This window comes from Lynx rufus, unplaced genomic scaffold (assembly GCF_022079265.1).
Source record: "Lynx rufus isolate CCGP_SWC_20201006 ecotype Redwood Valley unplaced genomic scaffold, mLynRuf1.p SCAF_16, whole genome shotgun sequence".
Classification (NCBI taxonomy): Eukaryota; Metazoa; Chordata; class Mammalia; order Carnivora; family Felidae; genus Lynx; species Lynx rufus.
The window spans coordinates 40,232,572-40,259,966 of NW_025814830.1; the positions used below are offsets into that span (position 1 = coordinate 40,232,572).

Below are 27,395 nucleotides of genomic sequence, written 5' to 3' on the forward strand. Positions count from 1 at the left end.
GGAGGGAACTTGGAGGAAACAGGAATCCTGGAGCCCCTATTCCCTCCCCGGACTAGCAATCCATCGCTGGTCGGCCGGTCACCCGGTCGGCTGGAGGCTGTGAGGCGGGGTCAGGGGCGGGCCTACCGCCCCCAGCCCGCGGGGAAAGCCGAGACCCAGCCGCGCCGCTCATTGGCTGCGGTTCGCAGGTGTACCCTCAGCCAATCAGCGCTGTGGGGGGCGGCGCCTTCCAGGCTCACCTGGCGGCCGCGACGCTGCCCGGCTCAGTGGCGTCGGGAACCGCAGAGCACCTGTGGGTTCGCGGAAGTCCTGCCGTACTCTAGCCCGGCCAAGCTCCGCGGGACCCAGCCCGACCCGACCTCTGCCCGGCCCGCCATGGGCCCTCCGTCCCGTAGCGTCTCCGCGCTCCTGCTGCTGCTACAGGTACGTCGCGTCCCTTGGTTTTGCGGGGGACGCCTTCCGGCCCCACCATCACGCGCCCGGCCCCGTTCCTCTCTCTCCTCTCGTCCCCTCTTCTTCCAAGAAAGTTTAGGTCCAGGAATGGCCTGGAAGCTGCGCCGCGCTCTGGGCTCCACGGAGATGGGAGTGGGAGCGGGTGCGGGTGGAGAGCGCGTGGCTTTGCCCACTCCCTCGCGCAAATACTAGAGGTGGGGGGCGAGCCTCGCTGCGGCTCTGGGGACTCCGAGCTGGCGGCGGTAGAGGCTGGGGGCGGGCAGTGGGGGGCGTGGGGCAGGGTGGGGGCCGGGGTACAGAAAAGGGGAGTCCCGCTGCAAGTCGGGGGAGCCAGGAGTAGTGGAGATGACCCCTGAGGTAAGGAAAGGGAAATCAACAGAAATAAAAGCACTTGCCTATAAAGAAAGGCTCGTAAACAGGTTTGGGGCGCCGTGGGTTAATAAAGGGCTCAAAAGGTGTTGGGGCGCCCCTCGGTGTGAGGAACTAGACTTAGGAGTGGGAGTGTTCCCAGCATAAGGAAAGTGAAGTGGGGAACAGTAAAGTTGCGTCTAGTGAAATTAAAAAGGAGAATGCAAAGAAAGGAGTGGTTGGTCGGGAGGAGGTTGACCCAGCAGCCCCCCTCTCCCGGGAGTACCTGGGAGCTTGGCGGCAGCAAGTTTCGGAATGAAAGAGTTTGGCGTGGCTGCCTGCCCTGGGGGTTGGGGGTGAGGGTGGATCCCTCCCACAGGCCGACGCTGGGAGCAAGGGAGGGGCGGCGCGGTTGGTTTCGGTGTGGGCAGGAGGCGACCCCTCCTCGCCGGGGGGAACCCCCCTCCCCCGATCACCCTGGTTCCATACCTTTCCCCTACTCCAGGTCACATCAGGGCTCTGCCAGGAGCCCGAGCCCTGCCGTCCTGGCTTTGGCGCCGACAGCTACACGTTCACCGTGCCCCGTCGACATTTGGAGAGAGGCCGAGTCCTGGGCAGAGGTGAGGACGTACTGCTGGGGTCCCGAGCTGGGTGCGGTGGGAGTGGGAAGGGTCCGAGAAATTGGTCCCACGGCTCTGGGCTGGACTGCGCAAACCCTTTTTTCCTGGCTCAAATGGCACCCCTTTGGAATTTACACAGATGTAACGATCTAAACTTTTACTGTGGTTGAGAGAGCTATGGTATTGGTAATTATGTGGGGGGGGGGGCATTTTTTTAGAGGCCTTTAATGTGTCTCAAATTGTCCTGACCACTTGAGAGTCTGTCATTTCAGGCTGCTAAAACCTGATGTGTGGGGTGAGGGGCGGCAGTAATTCCCGTTTTGCAGATGAGCAAACGGAGGCTCAGAGGGTGGAGTCCACTTGCCCCAGGTCTGCCAAGCAGGAATTTGAACTAGGACTGATTCCCAGGCCCCGTTCTGCACCATCTCTGGGATGACTGAGGTGCCAAGGGTTGTGGCATTTGCTCAAAGAGATGAAAACATTTTGATACACTTACTATTCCCCCAATGAATAATGGTTTAAAAAAAAAAAAACAAAAAACCAGTAGCTGTGACTCAGGAATGAAAACACACACAATGTACTTCTGGGCCTTATCACTGTGATAATCAGGATTCTAGAGTTAGCTTTATTTCACTGTTGCCCAGAAATGAGAGAGCAAGGGAAGCTTGGTTTCTCTTCTGGTTTCATTGATTCCCAGATGCTTATTTCCTACCAAACGATTTCTTCCTCTTGATTTCAGTTGATTGGGCAAGTATCATAAGTATAAAAGAGACACTTTTTAAAATGAGAAATCACCCACAATTCCCCTGAGGAAATTCACTGCGTTTATTCTTCCAGTCTTTGGCCACATGAAAACTTGAGCAATCACGCTGTTGTGTGAAAATTGTTTGAATTTTGGAAGTTGTTCCAATAGTGGGCGGCATTCCCTCCCGCCCCCCCCCACCCCCACCCAAACAGAGAAACTGCAGCTCCATTGATTAAACATACTTGGTTTTCTGAGGCCTGCCTGTGTTGTGTGGAGCTTTCTATGAAGTGAGAAAGGAAGTGTCTGATTTTGCAGTGGGTCCACCATTAGTCGATGGTTGACAGCTTGCCCAGCCCTGTGCTGGGTAACTCAGGAATGAATTGAAGAGATATGGAGACACTCCAGCCTGCTGTTGGTATTTCACGTTCCAGCAGATTATGGAGAATGCCCCAGGACCCGCTTAGAGGGCACTGTGGGACATGGGCATTCAGGTGCCAAAGAATGTGGGTGGTGTGGGATGTTTTGATGAGTATCAGTTGGCAGTGAGGGCTGCTGGCTTCTTGGAGGAGGCAAAGTTGACCCAGCCTTGAAGATTGGGGCAGGAGTTAGAAATTGGGGGTGTGCCTGTGTATATGGGGGTGTTCCAAGACAAGCGCCGGTCACTTTGTTTTCCCGTACCAAGGCTTTTGGTAAGTCCAGATGTGAGTTAGTCTGCTTTTATCACTCCTGCACCCCTCTTCCCCAGACAAGCTCTTGGTCTGACCAAGAATATTATTGCATAATAATATAAATATTACCATTATTATTAATAGCAGCCTATTCCTTTTGAACCAGACTCTGGGGCAAGTGCTCGATTTTATCCCACTTAATATTCCCAAGAACTGGGGCACCTAGGTGGTTCAGTCGGTTAAGCGTCTGACTTTGGCTCAGGTCATGATTCCCTAGTTTGTGGGTTTGAGCCTCCCATCCAGCTCTGTGCTGTCAGTGTGGAGCCTGCTCTCCCTCTCTGCCCCTCCCCCACTTGCACTCTTGCTCTCAAAAATAAACATTAAAAAATATGTATATCTATTCCCAAGAATCTTATGAGGGTAGGCACTGTTATTTTTATTTTGCAGGGGAGGAAATTGAAACGTAAAGCAATTTAGTAATCTGTTCAGAGATCCACAGCTGGTCTTTGTCCTGTTCTCTCCCCCTCTCAATCATTTCAAAAAAAGAGGTGTTTGGAGAATTTGTGTCCATTGTGCAGTAAACGTTGTCTTCCCTGTGTGCCTGAGAGAGCAGAGGTGTTGATATAGCAGGACCCTGAGAACAGGAGGAGGTGGTGATGGAGGTGGGTCACAACAGGTGGAAAGTGGAGAGAGGCCTGTGGTGGTGAGCTTGGTGGGAGAGGCAGCAGCCTGTGTGGCTGGGTTCAGTGTCCTTTATGTCCAAGACCCGTCCATCAGCAGATTTGCTGACATTTCACCGTTTAGACCTTCCTCCGAGTCCAGTGTGGAATTACCCCAGGACGGAAGTGCCCTTCTGGTAAAATCACACATGTGACCTTAGAAGACTGGCTTTGTGACTTAAAAAGGCAGTTAGGATTTAGGGGGGTGGCCTCACTCTCTTTGGACCCTCCAGGGAAGTGGAAGGATGTGACATTAGCACCAGGTTTAAATATTCGCTTCACGGGAGTTTGAAAAGAAGGAACCTGTTGCTTTTTGTCCACCGTTTGCCATAGGGTGTCACGAATAGGGTTTGACCGAACTCAGGGGACCCTGGAGTGGTTTGCTGGGGCGATTGTTGTGCTCTGTGAGATGGACGACCCCACGGCCTCGGCCTTGAATTTATGTCTTTGGTAACTCTCCAGGTTCTAGAATAGAGAATGTTTTAAAAAACAAACGACTTTAAACCGGTTCTCTAGAGTTTGAGAATTTTTCTTTTTCTGGCATAAACTGGTTTGAGAAACCCCGGCTATTTCATATTGCCTTCAGCTTTAAGTTGATTGAGGGGTGAGCTGCAAAAAGCAGACAGGCTTGGAAACCTATGGCTTCTTGCTTTGCTTCACCACCTGGTTTCAGGTGTACAGGGCTTCTGTTTTGGGTTTGAGCTCTGGCTCCTTGATGGATTGACCTAGCTCACAAGCACCCACTTGTGTGGATTAAATACATCCATTTCCCCCTTTCTAAAAGATGTGCTGAAAGGTGGTAGAAACAGGGTGCAGGCCTCCTAATTAAACTGGGCTTAAAAAAAAACAAATACGGAAACCTGCTTTGGGAATCTCCTTACAGCATCAGACACCCACTCCCCTGTCCCTCAAACTCACTCAGTTCATGATGACTCACATCTGTGACAAAGGTTAATGTCAAGCTCACCGGGGAAGGAGATCTGGGTCCTCCCAGGTCCTGGGCCCTGCAAGGCGATGTAAGGAAGTCTGGCTGCCTCTCCCCCTGGGGCCTGCCTGCCGGACCTGTCCTGCCTCTGCCAGATGGTTATGGAAATCCCTGTTTGCTCTCTGGAGCTTTTTATTGGGTGAGACTTTTCTTCCGAAATGCTCACCTTGGTGTCTGTTACACATTCCCTTCCAAGTGTAACCCCAGATAAGCCAGACGCTGAAGCAATCACCTCTCACATCTCCCCGGAGCTGCCAAAATCCTAAAATCCCCGAGAGGCACCTGTCACAATTCAGACTTTGAGTTTCTACTCTGCCTCAACTCCCATCTCTTTTTAGGGCTTTAGGCCTTCAAGGAGGGGAATGAAGTCTGTATGGCTGGTCAGGAGAGTTTGTGAGTAAGCACATCAAAGGTCCACGTTTGTCTTTCAGCTCCTAGCTATGTGACATTGGGTAAAACACTTTATTTGATTGGGTCTCGGTTTCTCCACCTGTGAAATGGGGGAGGGGGGTAGTAGTACTTAGCGGTTTGTTGTGAGGATTAAAAGGCATGTTTGTTTTAATTTGGCTAGCCAACAAGTAAGAGTGCCAGCACTGGGCTAGACTCTGGGGTTACAGTAATTAATAAAGCAGATCTGGGCTGAACATAAAGAAGAGAGATGATGTAAAGAAACAGGAAATATTAAATGGTGCCTCATATTCTTAGCACAGAGTAGGCACTCAAATATTATTTTGAAGAAATGAATGAATGTTTATTACCCCTCATATATTGGCTTATTTTTCCCCCTCTCAAATTCTTTGGCCTCAGGCCCGTCCTAGATCTAAATGGACCAGAAGAGTTGTCAGTTAGAACGTTCTAAGATGCACGTGAGCACTGCACGCCCAGTCTGTGCTTCTAGAAGCTGGGCTACCCCATAAGTGTGTCCCAGGATTACAGCGTGCTGAGTGCTTCCTTCTGAATGCCAGAGGGCAGAGGCGGGAGCCCTCAAACCTGAATCTGGAAGGGGAAAGGCAGCCATTTTTAAGTGTTTTTCATCTTTGGTCAATTGAAAGAAATTCCTGTGGTGGCCTTTCGTCCTTTCTCTGCCTCTCTCTCTTGCTACTTCAACTTTATCTTTCATACACTTGAGCTCATGCTTGCTGCTGTCCAGAGGGCTTTAGCCACCTTGTTTTTACACATTTCCTCTTCTCCTTCCTTCCTCTTCTCTGCATCTAATCCTCCACCCGCCCTGCCAAGGCTCTGGTGGCATATTTCCATCATTTAGAAGGTTCTTGAGTCACACTGCCTAGATTGAAACCCAGGGAATGTCCCTTGCCACCTGAGGGGAGGTCGGCCAAGGAACTTATCCTCTAAGCCTTAGTTTCCTCATCTGTAAAGTGGGCCTAACAGTACCAGATGCTCAATGAATATTAAATATTAAAGCCCCGAAGTATTTGGTGCCTTCAGCTTGTGTCTCTCCCATGTGTTTTACCTGTGGTTCAGAACTTTTCCCTGTGCTCCTTCCCACCCCGTAAACCAGCCAAACCAGTTTCCTCACTCTCCCCGCTTCTGTGTTAAAGCAAACACTGCTCTGCAAACAGTGACAGACCAAAGTGCCCTTTGCTAGGAGAGGGAATTTGGTGACAGTCTTCTTGTTTGCCTCTGCCTGCGGACTCCGCGGTGGGGCTGCCTGTGGACCTGCTTGTGAATATTGTTTGCAGATGGAGTGGGAGGGGTGGGGCAAGGAGTAGCTGGGGGTGGGACAACAAGATGACCCTGAACTTGTCAGCTTCTGCCTGGTTTTTAAAATTATTTCATGGGACACCCGGCTGGCTCAATCAGTAGAGTACGGAGGTAGACTTTTGATCTCGGGGTTGTAAGTGGGTTTTTGTTTGTTTATTTATTTATTTTGAGAGAGAGAGAGAGGAGAGAGAGAGAAAGAGGAAGAGAGAAGAGAGACAGGAGAGAGAGAGAGAGAATATGAGCAAGCACTCTCACCATCGGGAGATCACAACCTGAGCTGAAACCAAGAGTCAAATGCTTGTTTGACAAAGGTGCCCTTTTGGGTTGTAAGTTTGAGCCCCACGTTGGGTGTAAAGATTACTTAAAATCTTTAAAAAATTTAAATTATTTTATAATACACATGCTGTAGGATACTGTGTGTTTTCCCATTGCCAGAAATGCTCCGCCCTAGCTCCTGAGAGTATGGGTTACCTGCATAGCTTCGTGTGGGATCACCTGGAACACTTCAAAGATGCACATTTGCCCTCCTGCACATCACTGAACTACAGTTTCTGAGAGTGGAGATCTGGACATGGTAGTTTTTAAAGCTCCCCAGGTGTCTGCTGCCACCAGATTTGTTGTCCTGGACAACTCCAGTAGCTAGGTCACAATGTTTGATGAGTAAATACCTGGTGCCAGTGGGGTATGAACATCTCGTTCAGCCTGAGGCCAGGGATCCAAGGGCACCCTTGATCTGGAAGGGATAAGGCTGGTCCTTCTGCCATGCTGGCAAAGGAGTGCTCTGTGGGTGTGGGTGGGGCACATGGGGTGGGAATGGGGGACCCAGAGAAGTAGCTGCCTCCCCACCATACACCTATTGCTTGGGGCACTGACTTAACACCCAGCCTTCGATCTCAGGGAGATTCCAGAAATCTCTGAGACCCTTGCAGGGGGTAATTTCTGTACATTCTGAGAAGGGCTCTGTGGTGGGAAAATGTTCAGAGGATTCAATGAGCGCTCAGTTTTACCTGCTGGGCTTTGGTGAGTGATAAGGCTCCAGCCAGCCAGAGGTGAACAGACTCTCCAGGTATGGGAAACGGGGTGCCCAAAGGCATGGCGGGGCATGAAGGAGTCAGGCTGGAGCTGTGCTTGCAGGAGATGGTCCCAGGAAGAGAGTGCCTAGGTGTAGACCACAACCAGGCTATCGCAGGGCCTTGGACTTTAGTCTGCAGGTAATAGAGGGTTTACTTTGTTGTTTAAGAAATCTCTATGCCCAGTGTGGGGCTTGGGTGCATGACTGTGAGATCAAGAGTCGCAAGCTCCACCAACGGAGCCAGCCAGGGGCCCCGGGTTTTCTCTTTCTATTCTTTTTTTTTTTTTCCTTTCATTCCTTCCTTTTCTTTTAGTAGAAATCATTCACTTGGTTAAAAATATATAGTAAAAATATATATGTGTGTGTGTGTGTGTGTGTGTGTGTGTGTGTGTATTGCCGACAGTGAAAAAGTCTCCTTCCCACCCCGACCCAGGAAGTGGCAGAGCTGGGGCTCCAATCCTGCACTTGAATCTTCTAAGACTTGTGCCCTCATTGTGCCCCTCATCTGCCTTGTTGCCAAACTGCATCTCCAGTGGAAGCTGAGTCCCCTTTCTGAGGGAAAGGAATTCCCGCCTTCTCCTTGGAAAAGATGTCTTTATACCTTTTGTGTCTCACTGATTTTAACTGTGATGCTGGAATTCATCCTCTTTTGCTTTTGAAGGGCCTCTTTTGTCTTATATGGGTGGGTAACTTCCAGCCTGTTTGCCTGTTACCTTCACTTCCAAATAAATGCTAGCTGAACCACACTTCTTTCTTTCTTTTTCTATCTATCTATCTATCTATCTATCTATCTATCTATCTAATCTGTGAGAGACAGAGTGTGAGCAGGGAAGGAGCAGAGAGAGAGGGAGACACAGAATCTGAAGCAGGATCCGGGCTCTGAGCTGTTAGCACAGAGCCCGATGGGGGGCTCAAATCCACGAACGATGAGATCATGACCTGAGCTAAAGTCAGACCCTTAACTGAGCCACCCAGGCATCCATGAACCTCACTTCTTTTACTCTCTGTCTTCAACTTTCTGGGTCCCTGAAAATGCAATTCTATTGGCATTGAGAATTAGAGCTTGGGAGGGAAACTGTAGTATAATGAGGTTCCAACTGGGACTTAAAAAAAATATTTTTTTAATGTTTATTTTTGAGAGAGAGAGAAACAGAATGTGACTGGGAGAGGGGCAGAGAGAGAGGGAGACACAGAATCTGAAGCAGGCTCCAGGCTCTGAGCTGTCAGCACAGAGCCCGATGTGGGGCTCGAATCCACTAATCCCAAGATCACAACATGAGCTGAAGTCAGAATGCTTAACCAACTGAGCCACCCAAGTGTTCCCTCCCCCACCAAACTGGGACTTTTTCAAGGTGCGGGAGAGATCTGGGCCTGGATCCCTGTGAGCTCAGGCATTACTGCTGAAATCTAATGGGGCCTGTCTGGAAAGGTTGAACCTGTTCACCATGAGCAAAATCATAAACGGTGGCCAGCACAGGCCCCCGTGGGATAATTGGCCAAGGCCTAGATAATAATTAGTGGGCCTTGTAATTAGGAAAACGTGTAACAAGCTGAAATCCTTTCAGATTTATGGTACCTGGGCAAGTTGAAGGCTACGGAGAACACCTGTTTCTGTGGTTTGGCATTCAGACACACTTCTACACCTTCTCTGTTCCCAGGAGAGTTCTCCTGAAGGCTGTTGTAGAGCATCTTAGGTCATTCTCCTCTACCCCTACCCCAGCAGTCTTTTCTCCATCCAGCAGCCACCAGTGATGGTTTTTAAAATTTGAGGAGTTCCTGGGTAGCTCTGTCAGTTACGTGTTCAACTCTTGATCTCAGCTCAGGTCTTGATCTCAGGATTATGAGTTCAAGCCCTTTGTTGGGCTCTGTGCTGGGCATGAAGCCTACTGAAAGGAAGAAAGAAAGAAAATTTAAGTTAATACAAATAGTGAATAGTGTATTGCATGCCTGAAATCAATAAAATGTCTGTCAAATATACTTAGGAAAAATTAACTTAAAAATCAGAGTTGGCCAGTGGTTCCTCATTTCACAGAGAATGTAAGTCAAAGTCCTTTCTATGACATGTAAGGCCTCCGTGATCTGCCCCCCACCCCCAAACACTTCCCCTACCCCTTACTTCTTCTATCAATTCTTCCTGACTCTACCTAGAAACACACCAGACACACTTGTACCCCTGGGCCTTTGCACTGGCTATTGCTGCTGTCAATAATACTTTTCTGATATCTGCATGGCTCACTCACTTTCTTTATTTTTAAGTAAGTTGTATGCCTGACGTAGGGCTTGAACTCACGACCCCAAGATCAAGAGTCACATACTCTACTGATTGAGCCATCCAGGTGTCTCTCTCATGGCTCACTCATTTAGGTCCATGTTTTTGCTTACATGTCACCCTCTCAGTGAACCCTTTCTTGAGCCCCTATTTAAGATAGTTACTCCTTCTTGCACTCCCCTTCCTCTTTTGCCTTATTTTCCTCTGTAGCACTTTTCACCATCTGGCATGCTATGTATTCCACTTATTTCTCCTGTCCATTTTCTTAAAAAAAATTTTTTTTAATGTTTGTTAGTTTTTAGGGAGAGAAAGAATATTAGTGGGGGAGGGGCAGAGAGAGAGGGAGACACAGAATCTGAAGCAGGCTGCAGGCTCCAAGCTGTCAGCACAGAGCTTGACATGGGGCTTGAACTCACCAACTGTGAGATCATGACCTGAGCTGAAGGTGGACACTTAACCAACTGAGCCACCCAGGAGGCCAGGGAATTTCATCTTGTATATTTTACTGGCTGTATTGTGTCTAGAGCAGTGCCTGGCATATAATAGGTGCTTAACAGGTATTTGTTGAATGAATAAATGCGGTTTCAGAGTGTGTGTGTGTGTGTGTGTGTGTGTGTGTGTGTGTGTGTAGACCTATATATTTTTTGTATTTAGGAGATATCCCAGGGTGGTTTTTGTATTTAAGAAAAGCTAGAACTTTGTCAGTGTGAGCCATAGAAGGACATGAGGAGGAGGGGACGTTCACAGGGCATGTGTCTCAACTTGGCCCTCTCCAGCTTCTCGGAGCCCTGCACACCTCTGGTGTAACCTTACCTAATTGTCTTGTCACAAAACAGCTTGCAGTCTAGAGTCTAAAGGTCAGAGGAGCCATTTCTGCCCACACTTCTTGGTGTAAGGAAGCACCAGATCAAAATCTAAACAGATACCTGAGCCAGCCAGGGCCATCTGTTGGGTTTCCTATTGTCTGGGTAACACCTTCCTTGAGCAAGACTCCCAGACGCACCCAACACCTTCCTGGGTATCTGCAGCATCCTTCAAGGCCATTAATTGTTCAAGACCTGGTATCCATTCTTCCAGATGTTGGCAATGCACAGAAGCCTGGAAGGAATTTGCTGTGAGATGCAAAAAACTCCCAAGACAAAAATTTAAAGCCGACTTAATTAGCAGCTCATGGCCAAGAGAGAAATCTCACAACTCCAAAGTCCATCTGATTGATGAGTATTGAGAAGGTACTATATGGCAATTTATGTAAGATACATTACCCTGCCTTCAGGAAGTACTTAGGGTTTGCCTAATGGGCAAAGTTGCCAGATTTAGCAAATAAAAATACAGACACTTATTTATATTTGAATTTCAGATACACAGTGATTAATTTTTTATTAGTATGTCCCATGCAATAGTTGAGACATACTTACCAAAAAATCATTATTGGAGCACCTAGGTGGCTCACTCGGTCAGTTAAGTGACCGACTCTTGATTTCGGCTCAGGTCACGATCTCCTGGATCTCATCTGGCCCCGAGTTTGGCTCTGCACTGTCAGCATGAAGCTCGCTTGGGATTCTCTCTCTTTCTCTCTCTATGCCCTTCCACCACTTGCACGCACACGCCTGCTCTCTGTCTTTCAGAAAGAATCATTATTGTTTCAACCTGCATTCCCGTAAACAGCATTGCTTCCATATGCTGTCTCTCCCCTTCAGACCTCACAACAACCAGTGAGAAGTGACTGTCGTGGCTCTGAGAGGCTGTAAGATAGTGCAGCTCATGCCGACAGGAAACTGGAGACCCTGGAGGTATGTTCTGGTGGCTTTTGGACTCCAGAGCACAGCAAAGCCCGTGCCCCTCACGGCAGGAAAAGACAGCCAACCAGATGGTCTGCGATTGACCAAGTGAAGGGGCTGGGTAACTCCTGCTCTCAAGGTCTCAGGGGGAGGGAAATCCTTCTAGATGAGCATCCTCTGTCTGATCACTGAACACATTTGTGTGGACCACCTGCCAACACGAGTACTGTGCTTTCTAGGCACCGAGGCTATAACGGGACAAAACAGACAAAAATCCTTGCCCCCTTGCCCCTTCCCTTCTAATCAGAGGAGGCGGGAGAAGGCAACGTGGTGATCTGCGGAAGGAGAAAAATACAGCAGGAAAGGGGATAGAAAGAACTGTGTGTGGTGGAGTGGAGGCATTTGGGGGAATCATCACTAAGAACCGTATTTACTTAAAGACCTGAGGAGGTGAGGTGCTCAATAGATGTTAGAATTGGACTGTGTCTTTGAGGGGATTGGACTTGCCACATTCTTTTAAGCCCAAATTGGTGCCATTTAAAGACTATTCTCTTAAAAATAAAATAGAGATTATTCTCTTTATAAGGTACAAACTCCCAATTATTAAGACACGGGATACACTGTATAGCATAGGGAATACAGTTAACAGTAGCGAACAACTTTATGTGGTGGCAGATGGTAGCTGGATTTATCTGGTGATCTCTTTGTAATGTGTATAAACGTGGATCACTATGTTGTACACCTGAAATTAATACATTGTAGGCTGGCTACACCTCAGAGGAGGAAAAAAGGCTATTCTTTGGGCAGGTATTTTTTTTTAGAGGAATGATCCTGAGAGCTACCGTCTCCTTTAAAAGGTATCAGATTCAAACCAGGATCTAATGTGCTTTCCAAGCCACCCGCCCCTTGGCGTGTTGCCCAAGAGGCATATGGGTTTAAGTCTGGTTTTCTTAACCTTCTCATGGAGGAGGGATGGGATTGTCCTGTAAGCATCATGATTCTTGGGCATATTTGGGTGTGTTGGGGGGTGGGGGGTTGAGTTACATGTATCCTGGTGTCCCAGGACCTCTTTGGTCAGAATGAAGTATGAGGACTTTCAAAGACTGCAAACTTCCTCCTCCTCACATTCTTCATCACAGTTGTGTGGGAGTGTTTGAAAAGGGAACAAGATGACCAAGTTGTTTGTGGGAAAAGTTGTGCCTTTTTTGTAGGAAACGTCATCCCTTGAGTCAGCCATGGGACAATAGCCTGAGCTCTTATTGACAGGTGGGGTGGAGCGCTGAATCACCAGCTGAGAGGCCTCCCCTGGTGAGGTTATCAGGATCAGGTTGAATCCACTCTGACCTCATATTCACAGTAACAGGTACTTTAGGTGACTGCTCTTAGTCATAAGTCCCAGGATGCTGGCCCTAAGATCTCTTTCCTCTTCGCCAGAAGCCTGGAGTTTGCAGAAATGACAGGGCTCAGCAGCTGCTTGGTGGAGTTCACGTGGCCGATTTCATTAGCACCTCCGCTCCTGGGCTTATAATGACTAAACTTTCTGGAGAAATTAGAATTTGTGGGTGTACTTCCTGTACCTTCTGATTTAAGTCTGCGTCGGTAAAGAAATGCTCTTGTATGCCTTGCAGATGGATGTTTCAGAGCTTGTCATTAAAATCTTTGAATTGGAAACTTTTCATGTAAATTGTGCTGATTTTTCTTGGGACTTTAGTTGTAATTTCTCTCTCTCTTTTTTTCCTTCCTCCTTTCTGCTAATCCTCTCACCCAAACCATGGGAGTACTTAAAAACTTCAGGAATGAAATACCTGGGAGGTGGTTCAGCTCAGGAAACTTTACCAGGTGTGAGGTTGCACTCCCAATTTCAACAGATTTGATGTCAACGTTGTGCCTTTAATCTTTAGCGCTTATTTATTTCTTTTTTATCCTGTGAAGTGAAGGAAAGAGTCTCCTTGAGCTCCCTCAGAGAGTAAAGATGAATTGGGGAGGGCAGTAGGAGGAGCAGAATTGTCTGGCTTCAAATTCCGACTCTTACTTGCCATGTGACCTTGGGCAATTTACTTAACCTTTCTGTGCCTAGTCCTCTCCCCTTTAAAAAGGGGATAAATTGTAGTTCCTGCCTTACAGGGTTGAGAGAGGATTCAGTGAGTTAGCATGTCTAAAGTGATTTCAGTGCCTGGCACATAACAAACACTTTTAAGTATTGAGGTGTTTTTTTTTGTTTGTTTTGTTTTTAATTTTTTTCAATGTTTATTTCTGAGAGACAGAGACAGAGCATGAACAGGGGAGGGGCAGAGAGAGAGGGAGACACAGAATCCAAAGCAGGCTCCAGGCTCTGAGCTGTTGGTACAGAGCCCAATGTGGGGCTTGAATCCATGAACTGTGAGATCATGACCTGAGCCAAAGTCGGAGACTTAACTTTACCCAGGTGCCCCTTAAGTATTGAGTTTTTATTACGAGATGTTTCTGCTTTAGATTTGTGTCAAGGGGGTGAAACAAATAGTTAGATATTAGAGACCAAAGGAGCCAGAGAGGAGGATTACGGATGAGGAAGGGCTCCATCCCCTGTGTCTTTGCTCCTTGACCTCCCCAAATCTAAGATGCGCTCTACCCAACACCCATTCAAGTTCACGTTGTTTGTCCATATGTCAACCACTGCCAACCAGGTACACTGTCATGAAGCCACTTTATGCTAATTTGTAGTCAAACCTATCGGTTCAACAGTCCTATGAACCTGACAGTAATATTGTCTCCATTTTACAGAGGAGGAAACAGACCCAGAGTTAGTGACTTGTCCAAGGCCACAGAGCTAGGAAATGGCAGTGATTTGAACCCTGGGCTGCTAAACCAAAGCTTATGCCACCACCTCCATGTGCTACCTTTACCTGGCTGGTGCTGTTCTGTGAACTCCAACTGCTCAGGTCCCTTTCAACCTGCTGTTACTATTTAATATAATTCCCCAGTGTTTCTTGAATTAAGTATATTTAGATACTTATTGCTGCCCCCCACCCACCGTTAACATGAAGATAGCATATTATATATACATTGTTCTGTACTGTGTTTTCTTTACTTGATATTTCTTAAAGATTGTCCTCATTTTTTTTTTAAGTTTATTTATTTTGAAAGTGGGAGAGAAAATCCCAAGCAGCCTCCAGGCTTGTCAGCAGGAGGCCCACGGTAGAGCTCAAACCCGTGACACTTAACTGATTGAACCACCAAGGCACCCCTGTCTTCTCTTGATGGATATTGACTGCTTCTGGTCTTTTACAAGTAATGTCAAGAGCCTTCCATTTATTTATTTGTTTGTAACCTCTATGCCCAATGTGGAGCTCAAACTCACGACTCTGAGATCAAGAGTAGCATGCTCTACTGGCTGAGCCAGCCAGGCACCCCTGTTAAGAGCATTCTAGATGCTGTGTGCAGGATGCTTGTGATATGGAGGTATTTGTGGCCCCTGGGATGGTCATGGATCATAGGAGACAGATTCCTCCCCACGCCAGTCCTGTCATGGGAGAAGTACTGGGTTTTCAGGATTTCCTGATGATGCATGAAATAGGGTTGTTCTTAGTATTGAGCCAAGGGCAGATTCTCTCATCGAAACTGAGGACTTTAGTCTTGCCAGGGGTTCTTGCCCAGTCTCCCACGGTGCCTATCAGTAGTTCAGTAACACTGTTTTTACCCCGTGCCCAGGATCGTTAAGCCTCCCTGAGTGGGAAGTTTTATGGATGACTAACTACCATGGTCTCTACTGCTGGCCTTTTGAGAAAGCAGAGAACCAATTAATCTGCTTTGAAATACTTGTAAAGGCTATCCTCCAGTGGCCCCATGGAGAATGGGCTGAATGGCAATGGGGCAGAAATGCAGCCAGGAGGGAGACTTCTGAGATTGGTTTGAAGCACTGGAAATGTATGTTCTATGTTCTGTGTACTGATAGCTCCTTTTCCAGTTGTGCCCCTGAAAACATCTGTGGTTAACCCCAGCATCACCCTGCATCTGTAGCCCTGTTCCAGACCGTGAACTGCAAGGTCTCCGTAGCCCTCAGACCCTCCCTCCAGAGAAAGATTCAGAATTGTTCAATATTAAATTCAAAGAGCATGTTTTTAAAAAATCCGTTCTTTGGGAGCAAAATTAGAAGGGGCCTTAAGAATGACTTCGTTTTTCTTTTTCTTTTTTTAATTTTTAAGTAATCTCTATACCCGACATGGGGCTCAAACTCACAACCCCAAGATCAAGAGTTGCATACTCTACAAACTGAGCAGCCAGGCACCCCAAGAATCATCTAGTTTCTGTGGTGCCTGGGTGGCTCAGTTGGTTAAGTGTCTGGCTCTTGTGAGATCAAGCCCCACTTAGGGCTCCACACTGAGTGTGGAGCCTACTTGGGATTCTCTCCCTCTCTCTGCTGCTCCCCTGCTCCTGCTCTCTCCCTCTCTCAAAATAAATCTGGTTTCTTAGTTTATACATGAATTGGCTCGTTCACTGAGGTTAGGTGAGTGGGCCAGAGTCACACAACTGGTAGATGTTAGAATAAGAATATTGTTAGGGGCGCCTGGGTGGCTCAGTTGGTTAAGTGTCCGACTTCAGCTCAGGTCATGATCTCACGGTCCGTGAGTTCGAGCCCCGCGTCGGGCTCTGTGCTGATGGCTCGGAGCCTGGAGCCTGTTTCGGATTCTGTGTCTCCCTCTCTCTCTGACCCTCTCCCGTTCATGCTCTGTCTCTCTCTGTCTCAAAAATAAATAAACGCTAAAAAAATTTTTTTTAAAAAAAGAATATTGTTAAACTGCACCATAGTAATCATTGTACCCGTTTATTGATTGAGTACTCGACTGTTCATATAGGATCTCATTTTTTAATTCTGGCACTAACCTTTGAGGTAGTATGACAGTTCAATTTTCAGAATAAGATGGAAGCTTCTAGAGGTTATTGACCAACCCAGGATCCCACACCTAGAGGCACATCTCTCTGCCTCGCCTGGTTTTTTTACCATCCCTGTGCTCAGCAGCTCCATTTCTGGGAATATCTGTATTCCAGATTCTTCACTTTGGCTTAGAAAGGGGGCTTAAGGTCCACCCAATACAGCCTTCGAAGTCCTTGACCAGTTTTGGCCCTTGGGGTAAATGGGGCTTCAAGATGGCCTGCCCCTTTGAAAACCCAGAATGAAAGGGGTGGTACTGGTGCCCTTGAGCTCCACCCCCCTTCTTTTTTTATTTTATTTTATTTTTTTTTTTTATTTTTTTTTCAACGTTTTTTTTTTATTTATTTTTGGGACAGAGAGAGACAGAGCATGAACGGGGGAGGGGCAGAGAGAGAGAGGGAGACACAGAATCGGAAACAGGCTCCAGGCTCCGAGCCATCAGCCCAGAGCCTGACGCGGGGATCGAACTCACTATTTTTTAAAAAGTTTATTTATTTTGAGACAGTGAGTGAGCAGGGGAGGGGGAAAGAGAGAATCCCAAGCAGGCTCTTAGCCCTCAGCACAGAGCCCCATGGAGGGCTCCAACCCACGAACCATGAGATCATGACCTGAGCTGAAACCAAGAGTGGGACGCTAAACCAACTGAACCACCCAGGTACCCCTTATTATTAGTATTTAAAAAATTTTTTTGTTTTTGTCAGAGAGCTCACGCACACTAGTGGGGGGTAGGAGCAGAGAGAGAGAGAGAGAGAGAGAGAGAGAGAGAGAGAGAGAGAGTCTTAAGCATGTTCTACGCTCAGCACAGAGCCCAAAGTGTGGCTTGATCCCGCAACCCTGGGATCATGACCCGAGCCAAAATCTAGAGTTGGACGCTTCACTGACTCAGCTGTCCAGGCGCCCCCAAGCTCCTTTTAAATCTGAATGGTGAAGTGTGGCAAGAGACAAAAGTTTGCAAGCCGCCATTTCAGAGCTTCATAGTCTCCTTTAATTATTATATTTTTCTTTTCTAAACTAACACTTAAAGTTTGTTCTTAATCACTTGGGGGTGGAGGTTTTAAACTATTTAACTGTGTGAATGCCTCAGCTTACTTGATCTCCCTCACAAGCAGGATCAGAGGGAACATACTTTGTTTTTAAAAAAATTTAATAGTAGTAGTGGATTAGGATTATTTAAAAAAAATTTTTTTTATCTTTATTCATTTTTGAAAGACAGAGAGAGACAGAGCACCAGCAGGGGTAGGGTGGAGAGAGAGGGGGACACAGAATCTGAAGCAGGCCCCAGGCTCTGAGCTGTCAGCACACAGCCCGATGCATGCGGGACTCAGACTCACAAACCGTGAGATCATGACCTGAGCCGAAGTCGGTCACTCAACCGACTGAGCCACCCGGGCGCCCCGGATTAGGGTTATTTTTTAAGTGGGGGACTGGTCTTAATCCTCTGAAGGTTGACACTGACATGTTTACAGATGGAAGGAGGCGCCTGGGATGGGTAGGGAGACGGGTTGTGATTTCATCGATGAAATCACAAGTTCGATATTGTCGGTACTGCGTGATGGATATGTGGGGCTCATTACACAGTTTCCTCTACTTTTGGACATGTTTGATATTCTCCATTATAAAGCTTAAATTCTAGAAAGAAAACCTGAATATAATAGAAAGTTTAAACATCCTCCAAAATTCTCTCCCCTTCTCAGGTGGCTGCTGTTAACGGTTTGGCATGTATCCTCCCAGACTTTTTTCTAAGCATTTTTAGAACATGTGTGTCCATATTTGTGGTTTTCTTTTGCTAAATTGGAGTCTTCTGTAAATGGAAGTATGAATTGTTCTGCAAAATGTAACCATCTCCTGCCCCTCCTTTATAATATGTCCTGGGCAGTTTTGCACATCAGTGGTTGAACTTTTCCCCCTCATTCTCTTTAACCTGAGGAAGGTGTTTTTAATATCCTAGAAGCCGATTGAGTTCCCCTCAGTACAGTGTTTTGAGTGCCTACTGTGTGCTCTGTGTCAGTCACAAAGTTTCTCCTGTCTTGTGGGGTTTGGCGACGGGTCGGAGCTTTGGAAAACGCTGAGATGCCAGGTTTTCAGACAATGGGCGCATTCAGAATCCAGGTGGGGTAAGACCTGTGTGGGCTGGAGCAGCTGGAGAAGCTTCTTCCAGGGGGAGTCAGGTGGAGGCTGGCCTGCAGTATTGGGTAGCATGTGAGCAGGAAGGTGGGGAGGAGTCTGTTGTTGGCTGAGAGGAGGTTGCTGTTAGCCAGTGGGTGTGGAGGAGACCACCCGTGGGGATTCTGAGGGTAGGAACATGACAAAGGGGATGTTTGGATGGTGTCTCAGGAAGCTGAAGTGAAACTGAGCTCCCAGCTCCGGAGTCACAGCAGGACGGTGTGGGGCTAAGAGGAAAGTCCCTCGCCCCCCCCCCCCCTTTGGCCCTTCCAGCTGGCCTCTAGGGCTGATGGGGCCTAACAGGACCATAGAAGGACAGTAATGTGGCTGCTGCTGGCTGACCGGGTGGGGCCCTGTTGGCAGAGACCGGGGCAAGCTGGGAGAACAGGAGCAGCAGGTTGCCTGCCCTGGGGCTAGTGGGCTGAGTCAGTCCCAGGCTCTGCTGGAGTAATCTGGAATGGGCCATAGCATGAACCACAGGCCCTCAGAGGCGGGCATGGTCTGGCCTGGGGCATCATATCTAGGGCATTCACCCAGCTGTCCCACAGCCACCTGAATGCTTATCTAAAATCCACCTCTGTCCCCTGCCTTGCTTCCAGGTGCCCATCTCAGCAAATGGCACCACCCATCCTATCTATTCATTTGTTCATTACTCATTCATTCATTTGGTAAATAGTGATTAAGAGCTATTCTGTGTCAAGCACTGTTCTAGGACTGGGATACAGCAGAAAACCAGACATGTACACCTCACCCAGGTGGAGTTTGTGTTCTAGTATGTTGATGGGAATAGGCTGTAAACATAATAAACACGTAAAACATTTAGGGGCTTGGGATGGTGACAAATGTTGAGGAAAGGTGAATCTGAGCGAAGAATTGCTGGGAAGCAGTGGGTTGGTTTGAGAAGGCCTCACTGAAGAAGGTCATTTAAGCATAGATCCAAGAGAGGTGATGGAATAGGCTATGTGGGGAAGGGTGTTCTAGACTAAGGGAACAGCAGGGCAGAGGGCTTGAGGTGGAATGGAAGAGCAAGAAGGCCAATGTGCATGGATTTGAATGACCAAAGTGGAGGGGGCGATAGAAGGGCAGAGGGGGATGACCCAGGGTCAAGGGGCTTGTAAGGACTTTGTCTTTAACTCCTGGCTCCTCTCTCCCGTTGACTTCACAATTTCTTTTTTATAAAGTAGGCTACATGCCTAAAGTGGGGCTGGAACTCAGAGCCCTGAGGTCAAAAGTTGCATCCTCTACTGACTAAGCCAGCCAGGTGCCCCTTCTTTCCCTGCTTTAGTCCAGATTCCATCCCCGCCCCCCCACACCAGTCCTTGTCTCTTTGCCTTATCTCTTCCCTTCTCCATTCTAGGCAGTGGAAGATTCATAAGTACTTGTTTGACGAGAAAGGCTCTTCAATGGGCGAGTATCATGCTGGTGGTTAAGAGCTTGGGTCCTGGCCCCTGATTGCTCAAGTTTAAGACCCTGGTCCAGAGTAAGGCCCATGCATTCACATTTCTGATGCTGCTGGTGGTCCATCCCCAGGGTAGCCAGACCCTATACCCTCCACCAGCAGCACTTCTGTGCTTTCTGCCAGGCTAACTCATCTCTCAGGGCTAGCTCAGTTGGTGCTTCTTCCAGGAAGGCTTCCTGACCTTCTGCTCTCAAGGCCTTGGTCAGGACATCTACCCTCCAGCCCCTTCTCAGGTTTGGGATCCCCTGAATTCTCTCTTCCCAGCAGGTCGGGTGCCTGTGAAGGTCCCCGGCACAGCACCTAAAATGTAGTTGGCACTCAATTGAGTAGTGTTTGAGGAGAGGCTATTCACTGGGGAGAATTAGGCTATGGGTCTAGGGTCCCTGGAACTTGGGGTGACCTGTTTCCATCTGTTGAGGGCTTAGGGGGAAGTGTATTATAATGTAGAGGAGAAAGTCAGATTCCTAGACCTCTTATTTTTTAAGTCACATTTTGCTCTTCCTCTTCTGAAAAACAACAAAAAACCACTTATAGCTGAGCTTGGATGGGATTCCTCTGGCCATTCTTTTAATCAGTACAGTAGAACCTTGGTTTGCGAGCATAATTCATTCTGGAAACATGCTTGTAATCCAAAGCACTCAAGTACCATGCGAATTTCAAGAACCATTGGTTCAGTTGTGATCTTGTGACGTTCGGCCTCACGTACTACTTCTATTGCAAGATGTCGCTCCTTTCTCAAGTTAACATTTATGAGAAATGTTTGCTCATCTTGCAGAACAAGTTATCGCAATCCAAGGTTTTACTATCATAGGAAATTTAAAAAGTTGTATCTGCCCCTCCACTCATGGCTATTTGTTTCCTAAAGATAAGTCAGGTGTAAAAAGCAGCTTAATTTAAAGTATTCATCTTCTCTGCTTTTTACATTGGAGGGAAATTAGGGTGATGGCTACTTACTTTTTAGAGTGTTTAGTGTCAGCCAGCCACTTAGCTCAGAACTTTAAGTCACTCTTTAACCTACTGAGCCTGCCCTTTACCAGACACTCCTGGGAGGTCAGGGCTGCTGGTGAAAATCACCACCCCCTCTGCAGAATTTCCATTCTAGAAGTGGGAGGGACAACTAACTAAGTACAATGTTATTAGGAAGTTGGGGGAAAAAAGACCCGTGTAAAGCAGGGTGTGTGTGTGGGGGTAGGGGTTGCATCTGTAATCTCATCATTGCCACCACCACGTCCTTGGTGTCCTAGGCCATTCCCATTCCCATTACACAGATGATGAGTTTAGAGAGGGAAACTACTGGCAGTCCTGAGGGTGGAGGGTGTGGAGACAGTTGAGGAAGTGGCTGGGAGGGTGAGGAAAGGAAGGACCTGGAAGTGAAGGAGGGAAGTTAATATTCATGGGGGGGGATGTCTCAGGCTCCTGTCCCCACTCCTTGGAAGGTGGACACCCTGAATGCTCTGCCATTTGAAATGGTGATTAGTTAATTAGCAATTGTTTACAGCTCTTCAGCCGTAATTCTGGGAAATAGCTTAGTCTTTATTGTGCTTCAAAACCACCAGTGTAACTAATTAAAAATGCAGACTACTGGGCCCTACACCTCAGAGATCCCCATTTATAAATCTGGGAGGGGTTCGGGAATCTGCATTTTTTTTTTTCAACGTTTATTTATTTTTGGGACAGAGACAGACAGAGCATGAACGGGGGAGGGGCAGAGAGAGAGGGAGACACAGAATCCGAAACAGGCTCCAGGCTCTGAGCCATCAGCCCAGAGCCTGACGCGGGGCTCGAACTCACGGACCGCGAGATCGTGACCTGGCTGAAGTCGGACGCTTAACCGACTGCGCCACCCAGGCGCCCCCGGGAATCTGCATTTTTAAATAAACCCCACTCTGTGCTTAGATGGAGGTTCTGGGATTGCACTTCAAAGGAAGCTGGTGCACAGCTTTGGTTCCCAAACCTGGGCTACAGTTTGTCTCACCCAAACCTGGGTTACAGCTTAAAGCGCAGACTTGGAGGAACCTCCCCGTGAGACATCCAGAGTCTAGAGATCGGCAGGGGAACTGGCGCATTTAAAAACACATGTACTCTCTTCTGGTGATTTTTGATTGGGCTTAGTTGGGGTGGGGAATCCATGAACCCACCTGAATGTAAACCAAGTGGGTTTGTGTGCACAAGTGCACTTAGAAGCCTTTGATGGGTTCGGTGGGTCCACAGCTTTTATCAGACTTTGAGACATCCAACTACCCTGAAAAGAGACTTAAGGCTTGGCTCTGTGCAGCAGAGCAGAGTGGGAACCCACCCCAGTGTCTATCAAGTCAGAGGTGAAGAGAAATTACATTGAGGACTGTGAACTTGCATGTTTTCTTGGAGAAGCAGATATGAACAAAATAGGCAAATCATGCGGCCTAATGACAAAAATTGAGGTGGAGGAAGAATTCTATTGTGTTTGGAAAGGAGAGCTTAGATGGCCAATGGGCTTTTCCTCTCTTTGGTCCTTTCTTCCCTCCTCCCTTCCCTCCCTCCCCTCCCTCCCTCCTCCCTCCCCTCCCTCCCTGCCTCTCTCCTCCCTCTCTCCTTCCCTCCGTCCTTCTTTCCTCCATTATTCATCTTCCATTCAGGTAGTCTTTGGGCGTCTGCCATCTCCAGGATCCTCAGTGATCCAGGCTGTTAGTACAGGAAGGGCAACATGGATGATTCAAGACAAGTGGATGATTTGAACTTACTTGGTTTTGGACTGAGGTGTTAGGAGTTGCCCAGTCAACATTAAAATGCATCACCAAGCCCTGCCGCTGTCCTGGAGAAGCCAGCATGAAACTCAAGCTAAGCAGAAAACAGATTCAACATGGAGATAAGGCAGCTGCAGTTTCAGTTGTAAGGTTGGGCCAAGTAAGAATTTTAGGGACTTTCCTCCCTGTGAACAGGGACTACAGTTGCTTTTCTACTTTTCTGGGTGGGGGGACAGGGGGTGGGATTCGGTTATGAGTAATCCACCTGGAGTCTGATAACAGAATCAGCGAATGTGTAAGGCATTTTGGAAATGTGATTCCAAATGCGCTTTTGAGATTTTAGAGGGCTACTAATCATGAACCTGAGGACTCATGGGTTATTAAAAAGATTTGCTCTGAGACAGGTGATTTATCTCCCCCCCCCATTTTTTCCCCCAGTGTTTATTCACTTTTGAGAGAGAGAGAGAGAGAGAGACACACACACACACACACACACACACACACACAAAAGCATTAGTGGGGAGGGGTAGAGCCAGGGAGACACAGAATCTGAAGCAGGGTCCAGGCTCTGGGCTGTCAGCACCGTGAGATCATGACTGAGCTGAAGTTGGACACTTAACCAACTGAGCCACCCTGGCACCCCTGAGTTATCTCCTTAAAAAAAGACATTATATATATATATTTTCTTTTTTTTCTTCTTTTTTTTTTTTTTCTGGACATGTCATGGCTTTCAAACACTTAACATTTGTTAAAAGATTTATTTTTCCTTCATGGGGAAGTTCACTATTATAGTTGGATCTGGTTTCTCCTTCTATTTTGTGACTTGTTCTCAACTAATCATCCTTAGTATAAGTGTCAAATAATTGAAGGCCATTTCTTTTTTTTTTTTTTTTTCAACGTTTATTTATTTTTGGGACAGAGAGAGACAGAGCATGAACGGGGGAGGGGCAGAGAGAGAGGGAGACACAGAATCGGAAACAGGCTCCAGGCTCCGAGCCATCAGCCCAGAGCCTGACGCGGGGCTCGAACTCCCGGACCGCGAGATCGTGACCTGGCTGAAGTCGGACGCTTAACCGACTGCGCCACCCAGGCGCCCCTTGAAGGCCATTTCTAAGAACCTTTCAGTTATTGTTACTTTTTATTTTATTTTATTTTATTTTATTTTATTTTATTTTATTTTATTTTATTTTATTTTATTTTATTTTATTTTATTTTTTTGTTTTTTGAGAGAGAGAGAGAGGGCATACATGAGTGAGAGGCAGAGAGAGAGAGAGAGAGAACTGAAGCAGGTCTTGAGCTCACCCAATGTGAAACTCAAACTCCTGAACCGTGAGAACATAACCTGGGCATGAAGTCAGATGCTTAAACTACTGAGCTGCCCAGGTGCCCCAAGAATCTTTCAGTCACTGAGAGGCACTGGCTTTACATTTGTAAGCTCATTTAGTTTGCACACCAACCCCATGATGATCATTTCCATTTTAGAGATGAGAATGAGGCTCTAGGGGGTCTCCTTGGCTACTTTGTGGCAGGGTGAGGACTTACAGTTGGATCTAAGTGCTAGGACGCACAGCTGCCCTTCACTGAGGTAACTAACTCAGGCTGTCCAAGGTCTCAGGAGTCCAGTCCTGGGACATTCCTAAAAGGATTTGTTTTCAAGGATGTCCTGTCTTTCTGTTTTCTTCCTCTGCAAAATGGGATTAGTAGTACCTATTTATAAGGTTATTGGGGAGATTAAATGAGATGAACAATAAAGAATGTCAGGCATGCATTGGGCATTCTGAAATAGTAGTAGTTATTGCTGTTGCTGATTAACTGTAAAACATAATCACTATTTTTATTATTATTTTATTTATTTTTGAGAGACAGAGTGTCAGGCGAGGGAGGGGCAGAGAGAGAGAGAGGGAGACACAGAATCCGAAGCAGGCTCCAGGCTCCCAGCTGTCAGCTCAGAGCCCATCGTGGGGCTCGAACCCACGAACCATGAGATCATGACCTGAGTGAAAGTCAGATGCTCAACCAACTGAGACAGCCAGGTGCCCCTATTTTTATTATTACAGTGATAAAGCTCTTAACATACGCCAGGCATTGTGCTGAGCATTTGTATAGTAACATAGAACTTCCCCAATCACTCTGTGGGAGTAGTAGGTTCTCCACCGATTTCACATGAGGAAATAGAGGCCCAGAGAGGTTCATTTATTTATTTATTTAAAAAAAATTTTTAATGTTTATTTTTGAGAGAAAGAGAGTACCAGCAGGGGAGGAGCAGAGAGAGAAGGAGATACAGAATCCGAAGCAGGCTCCAAGCTCTGAGCTGTCAGCACAGAGCCTGGCGTGGGGCTCAAACCCATGAACCATGAGATCATGACCTAAGCCATTGTCAGACACTTAACCAACTGGGCCACCCAGGCGCCCCCAGAAAGGTTCATTTAGATTGTGGTTCACCATGACATGTAGATCTGTTGCTTAGAAGGTCTTAAGGTCATTTTTGACCTCTTCATGGTAGGATACGATGAACTGGATCATCCCTTCCAAATTTTATTTTATTTATTATTAAAAAAATTTTTTTTAAATGTTGTTTTGTTTTGTTCTTAGAGAAACAGAGAGAGAGGGAGACACAGAATCCAGAGCAGGCTGCAGGCTCTGAGCTGTCAGCACAGAGCCTGACGTGGGGCTCGAACTCACGAACCACCAGTTTATGACCTGAGCTGAAGTTGGACACTTAACTGACTGAGCCACTCAGGCACCCCCTTATTTATTTATTTATTTATTTATTTATTTATTTATTTATTAAAAAAATTTTTTTAATGTTTATTTACTTCTGAGACAGAGACAGAGCACAAGTGGGGAAGAGGCAGAGAGAGAGGGAGACACAGAATCTGAAGCAGGCTCCAGGCTCTGAGCTGTCAGCACAGAGCCCAACACAGGGCTTGAACCCACAAACCGTGAGATCATGACCTGAGCCGAAGTTGGTCGCTCAACCGACTGAGCCATCCAGGCACCCCATTTTATTTATTTTTTAAAAGTGTATTACTTATTTAAAATTTAAAAGTTTATTTATTTAGAGAGAGCGAGGGAGAGAGAGAATCCCAAGCAGCCTCCTGGCTGTCAGCACAGAGCCTGACGCAGGGCTAGATCTCATGAAGCGTGAAATCATGACCTGAGCTGAAACCAAGAGTCAGACACAACCAACTGAGCCACTCAAGTGCCCCTTTATTTATTTATTTTTAAGTAAGTTTTACAAATATTCTGGGGGTCAAACTCATGACCCTGAGATCAAGAGTCGCAGGCTCCACTGTCTGAACCACCCCCCTTCCACATTTTAGACAATGATATTCCAATAATGGGGAAGTTGGGATCCCCCAGATGATGGGGTTTCTTTTTCCTATGGTGCCAAGACTTCTTGAAACAATGTTCTTTCCTTTAAGACTTCATTAAGAACCTCCTCTTTCTGTTGGTCTATTTCTTCACTTTATTGAAGAATTTGAAGGCATGGGTTACCTAGATAACATAATATCTCCTGTCTCAGATAGGGATTAGGAAATGAACAGAGGAAAATTCAGGATAAAAGATGAAGATAGGAGGAGGGTTGAGTAGCCACATGCTTTCTCTAAAGGCTGTATCCCTGCTAAAAGGCTACACATTTGGCTTTGAGTTTCCTACCAAAGTAAAGAGGGAAATAAGATCCCTTGTTTGGTTGGTGTTTTGTATATTAAGCATAAATCAGTCCCTTAGTGGGGAACTCAGATGCTCTGGAGAGCTCATTCTCCTGCACTTCTAGCAACACCCCTTATACCTCAGACTTCCCATTTGTGATTGTCTTTCTTATACAACTGATACTTGTTTGTTGTCAGGAAAATAATAAAAGATGTGGACAACTAAGAAGAGAGAAAAGATTTAAATTGTGCATACTATCCCTGCTTAGATATTAGAATGGGAAATATTTTGGTGTGTATCCTCCTAGAAGTAAGATCCCTATTATTATATCTCTTAGGCAGTAATAAATTTAAATGCATACTATAGCAATAATAATGTAACGGTAGAGATTTTACTCTTGCATGTTTCTCTAGCACTCTGCTGCCAGAGGGCGATTGTGTCTGCTGTTCCTTGAGCCTGGGACACCCTTCCACCACGTTTTTCACGGCTCTCACCTTCACTCCTTCCAGGTCCCTGCTCCAATTTCACCCCCATCAGAGTCTGTCTTGTATAATGGTGCATGCCTGTACCCTGTCACTGTACCCCGCTACCCTGTGTTGTTTCTCATGGCCCTCAATACTGTCAACTTTATATTGTATGTTATTTCCTTGTCTCCTTTTCTTAGAATGTGAGCCCCTTGAGGGTGGGACTTAGTTTGTTTTATCCATACCTCTAGGGCTCAGAACACCACCCTGCACATAGTAGGTCTTCAGGTATTTGAATGAATTCCTATACATAGCTCTTATTTCTGTGTTTATTACATATGTGATCTATATCAAAAATTATAGAAGCGGGGCGCCTGGGTGGCGCAGTCGGTTAAGCGTCCGACTTCAGCCAGGTCACGATCTCGCGGTCCCGGGGTTCGAGCCCCGCGTCAGGCTCTGGGCTGATGGCTCAGAGCCTGGAGCCTGTTTCTGATTCTGTGTCTCCCTCTCTCTCTGCCCCTCCCCCGTTCATGCTCTGTCTCTCTCTGTCCCAAAAATAAATAAACGTTGAAAAAAAAAATTACAGAAGCTATGTAAATGTTTTATAGAGATGTATGTACATATGTACAGTTGAAAACCATGAT

The 27,395-nt window shown here is 46.9% G+C and overlaps 1 protein-coding gene across 1 annotated transcript in view; it reads left to right on the forward strand.

The window, feature by feature from the left end:
* Window positions 1-798: 798 nt before the first annotated feature.
* Window positions 799-27,395, forward strand: part of CDH1 (cadherin 1) — an 82,317-nt gene continuing 55,720 nt past the window's right edge. The window contains exons 1-2 of the mRNA XM_047077409.1: window positions 799-810; window positions 1,307-1,421. Coding sequence (XP_046933365.1) covers window positions 799-810; window positions 1,307-1,421 — 127 coding nt within the window. The remainder of the gene's footprint in view (window positions 811-1,306; window positions 1,422-27,395) is intronic.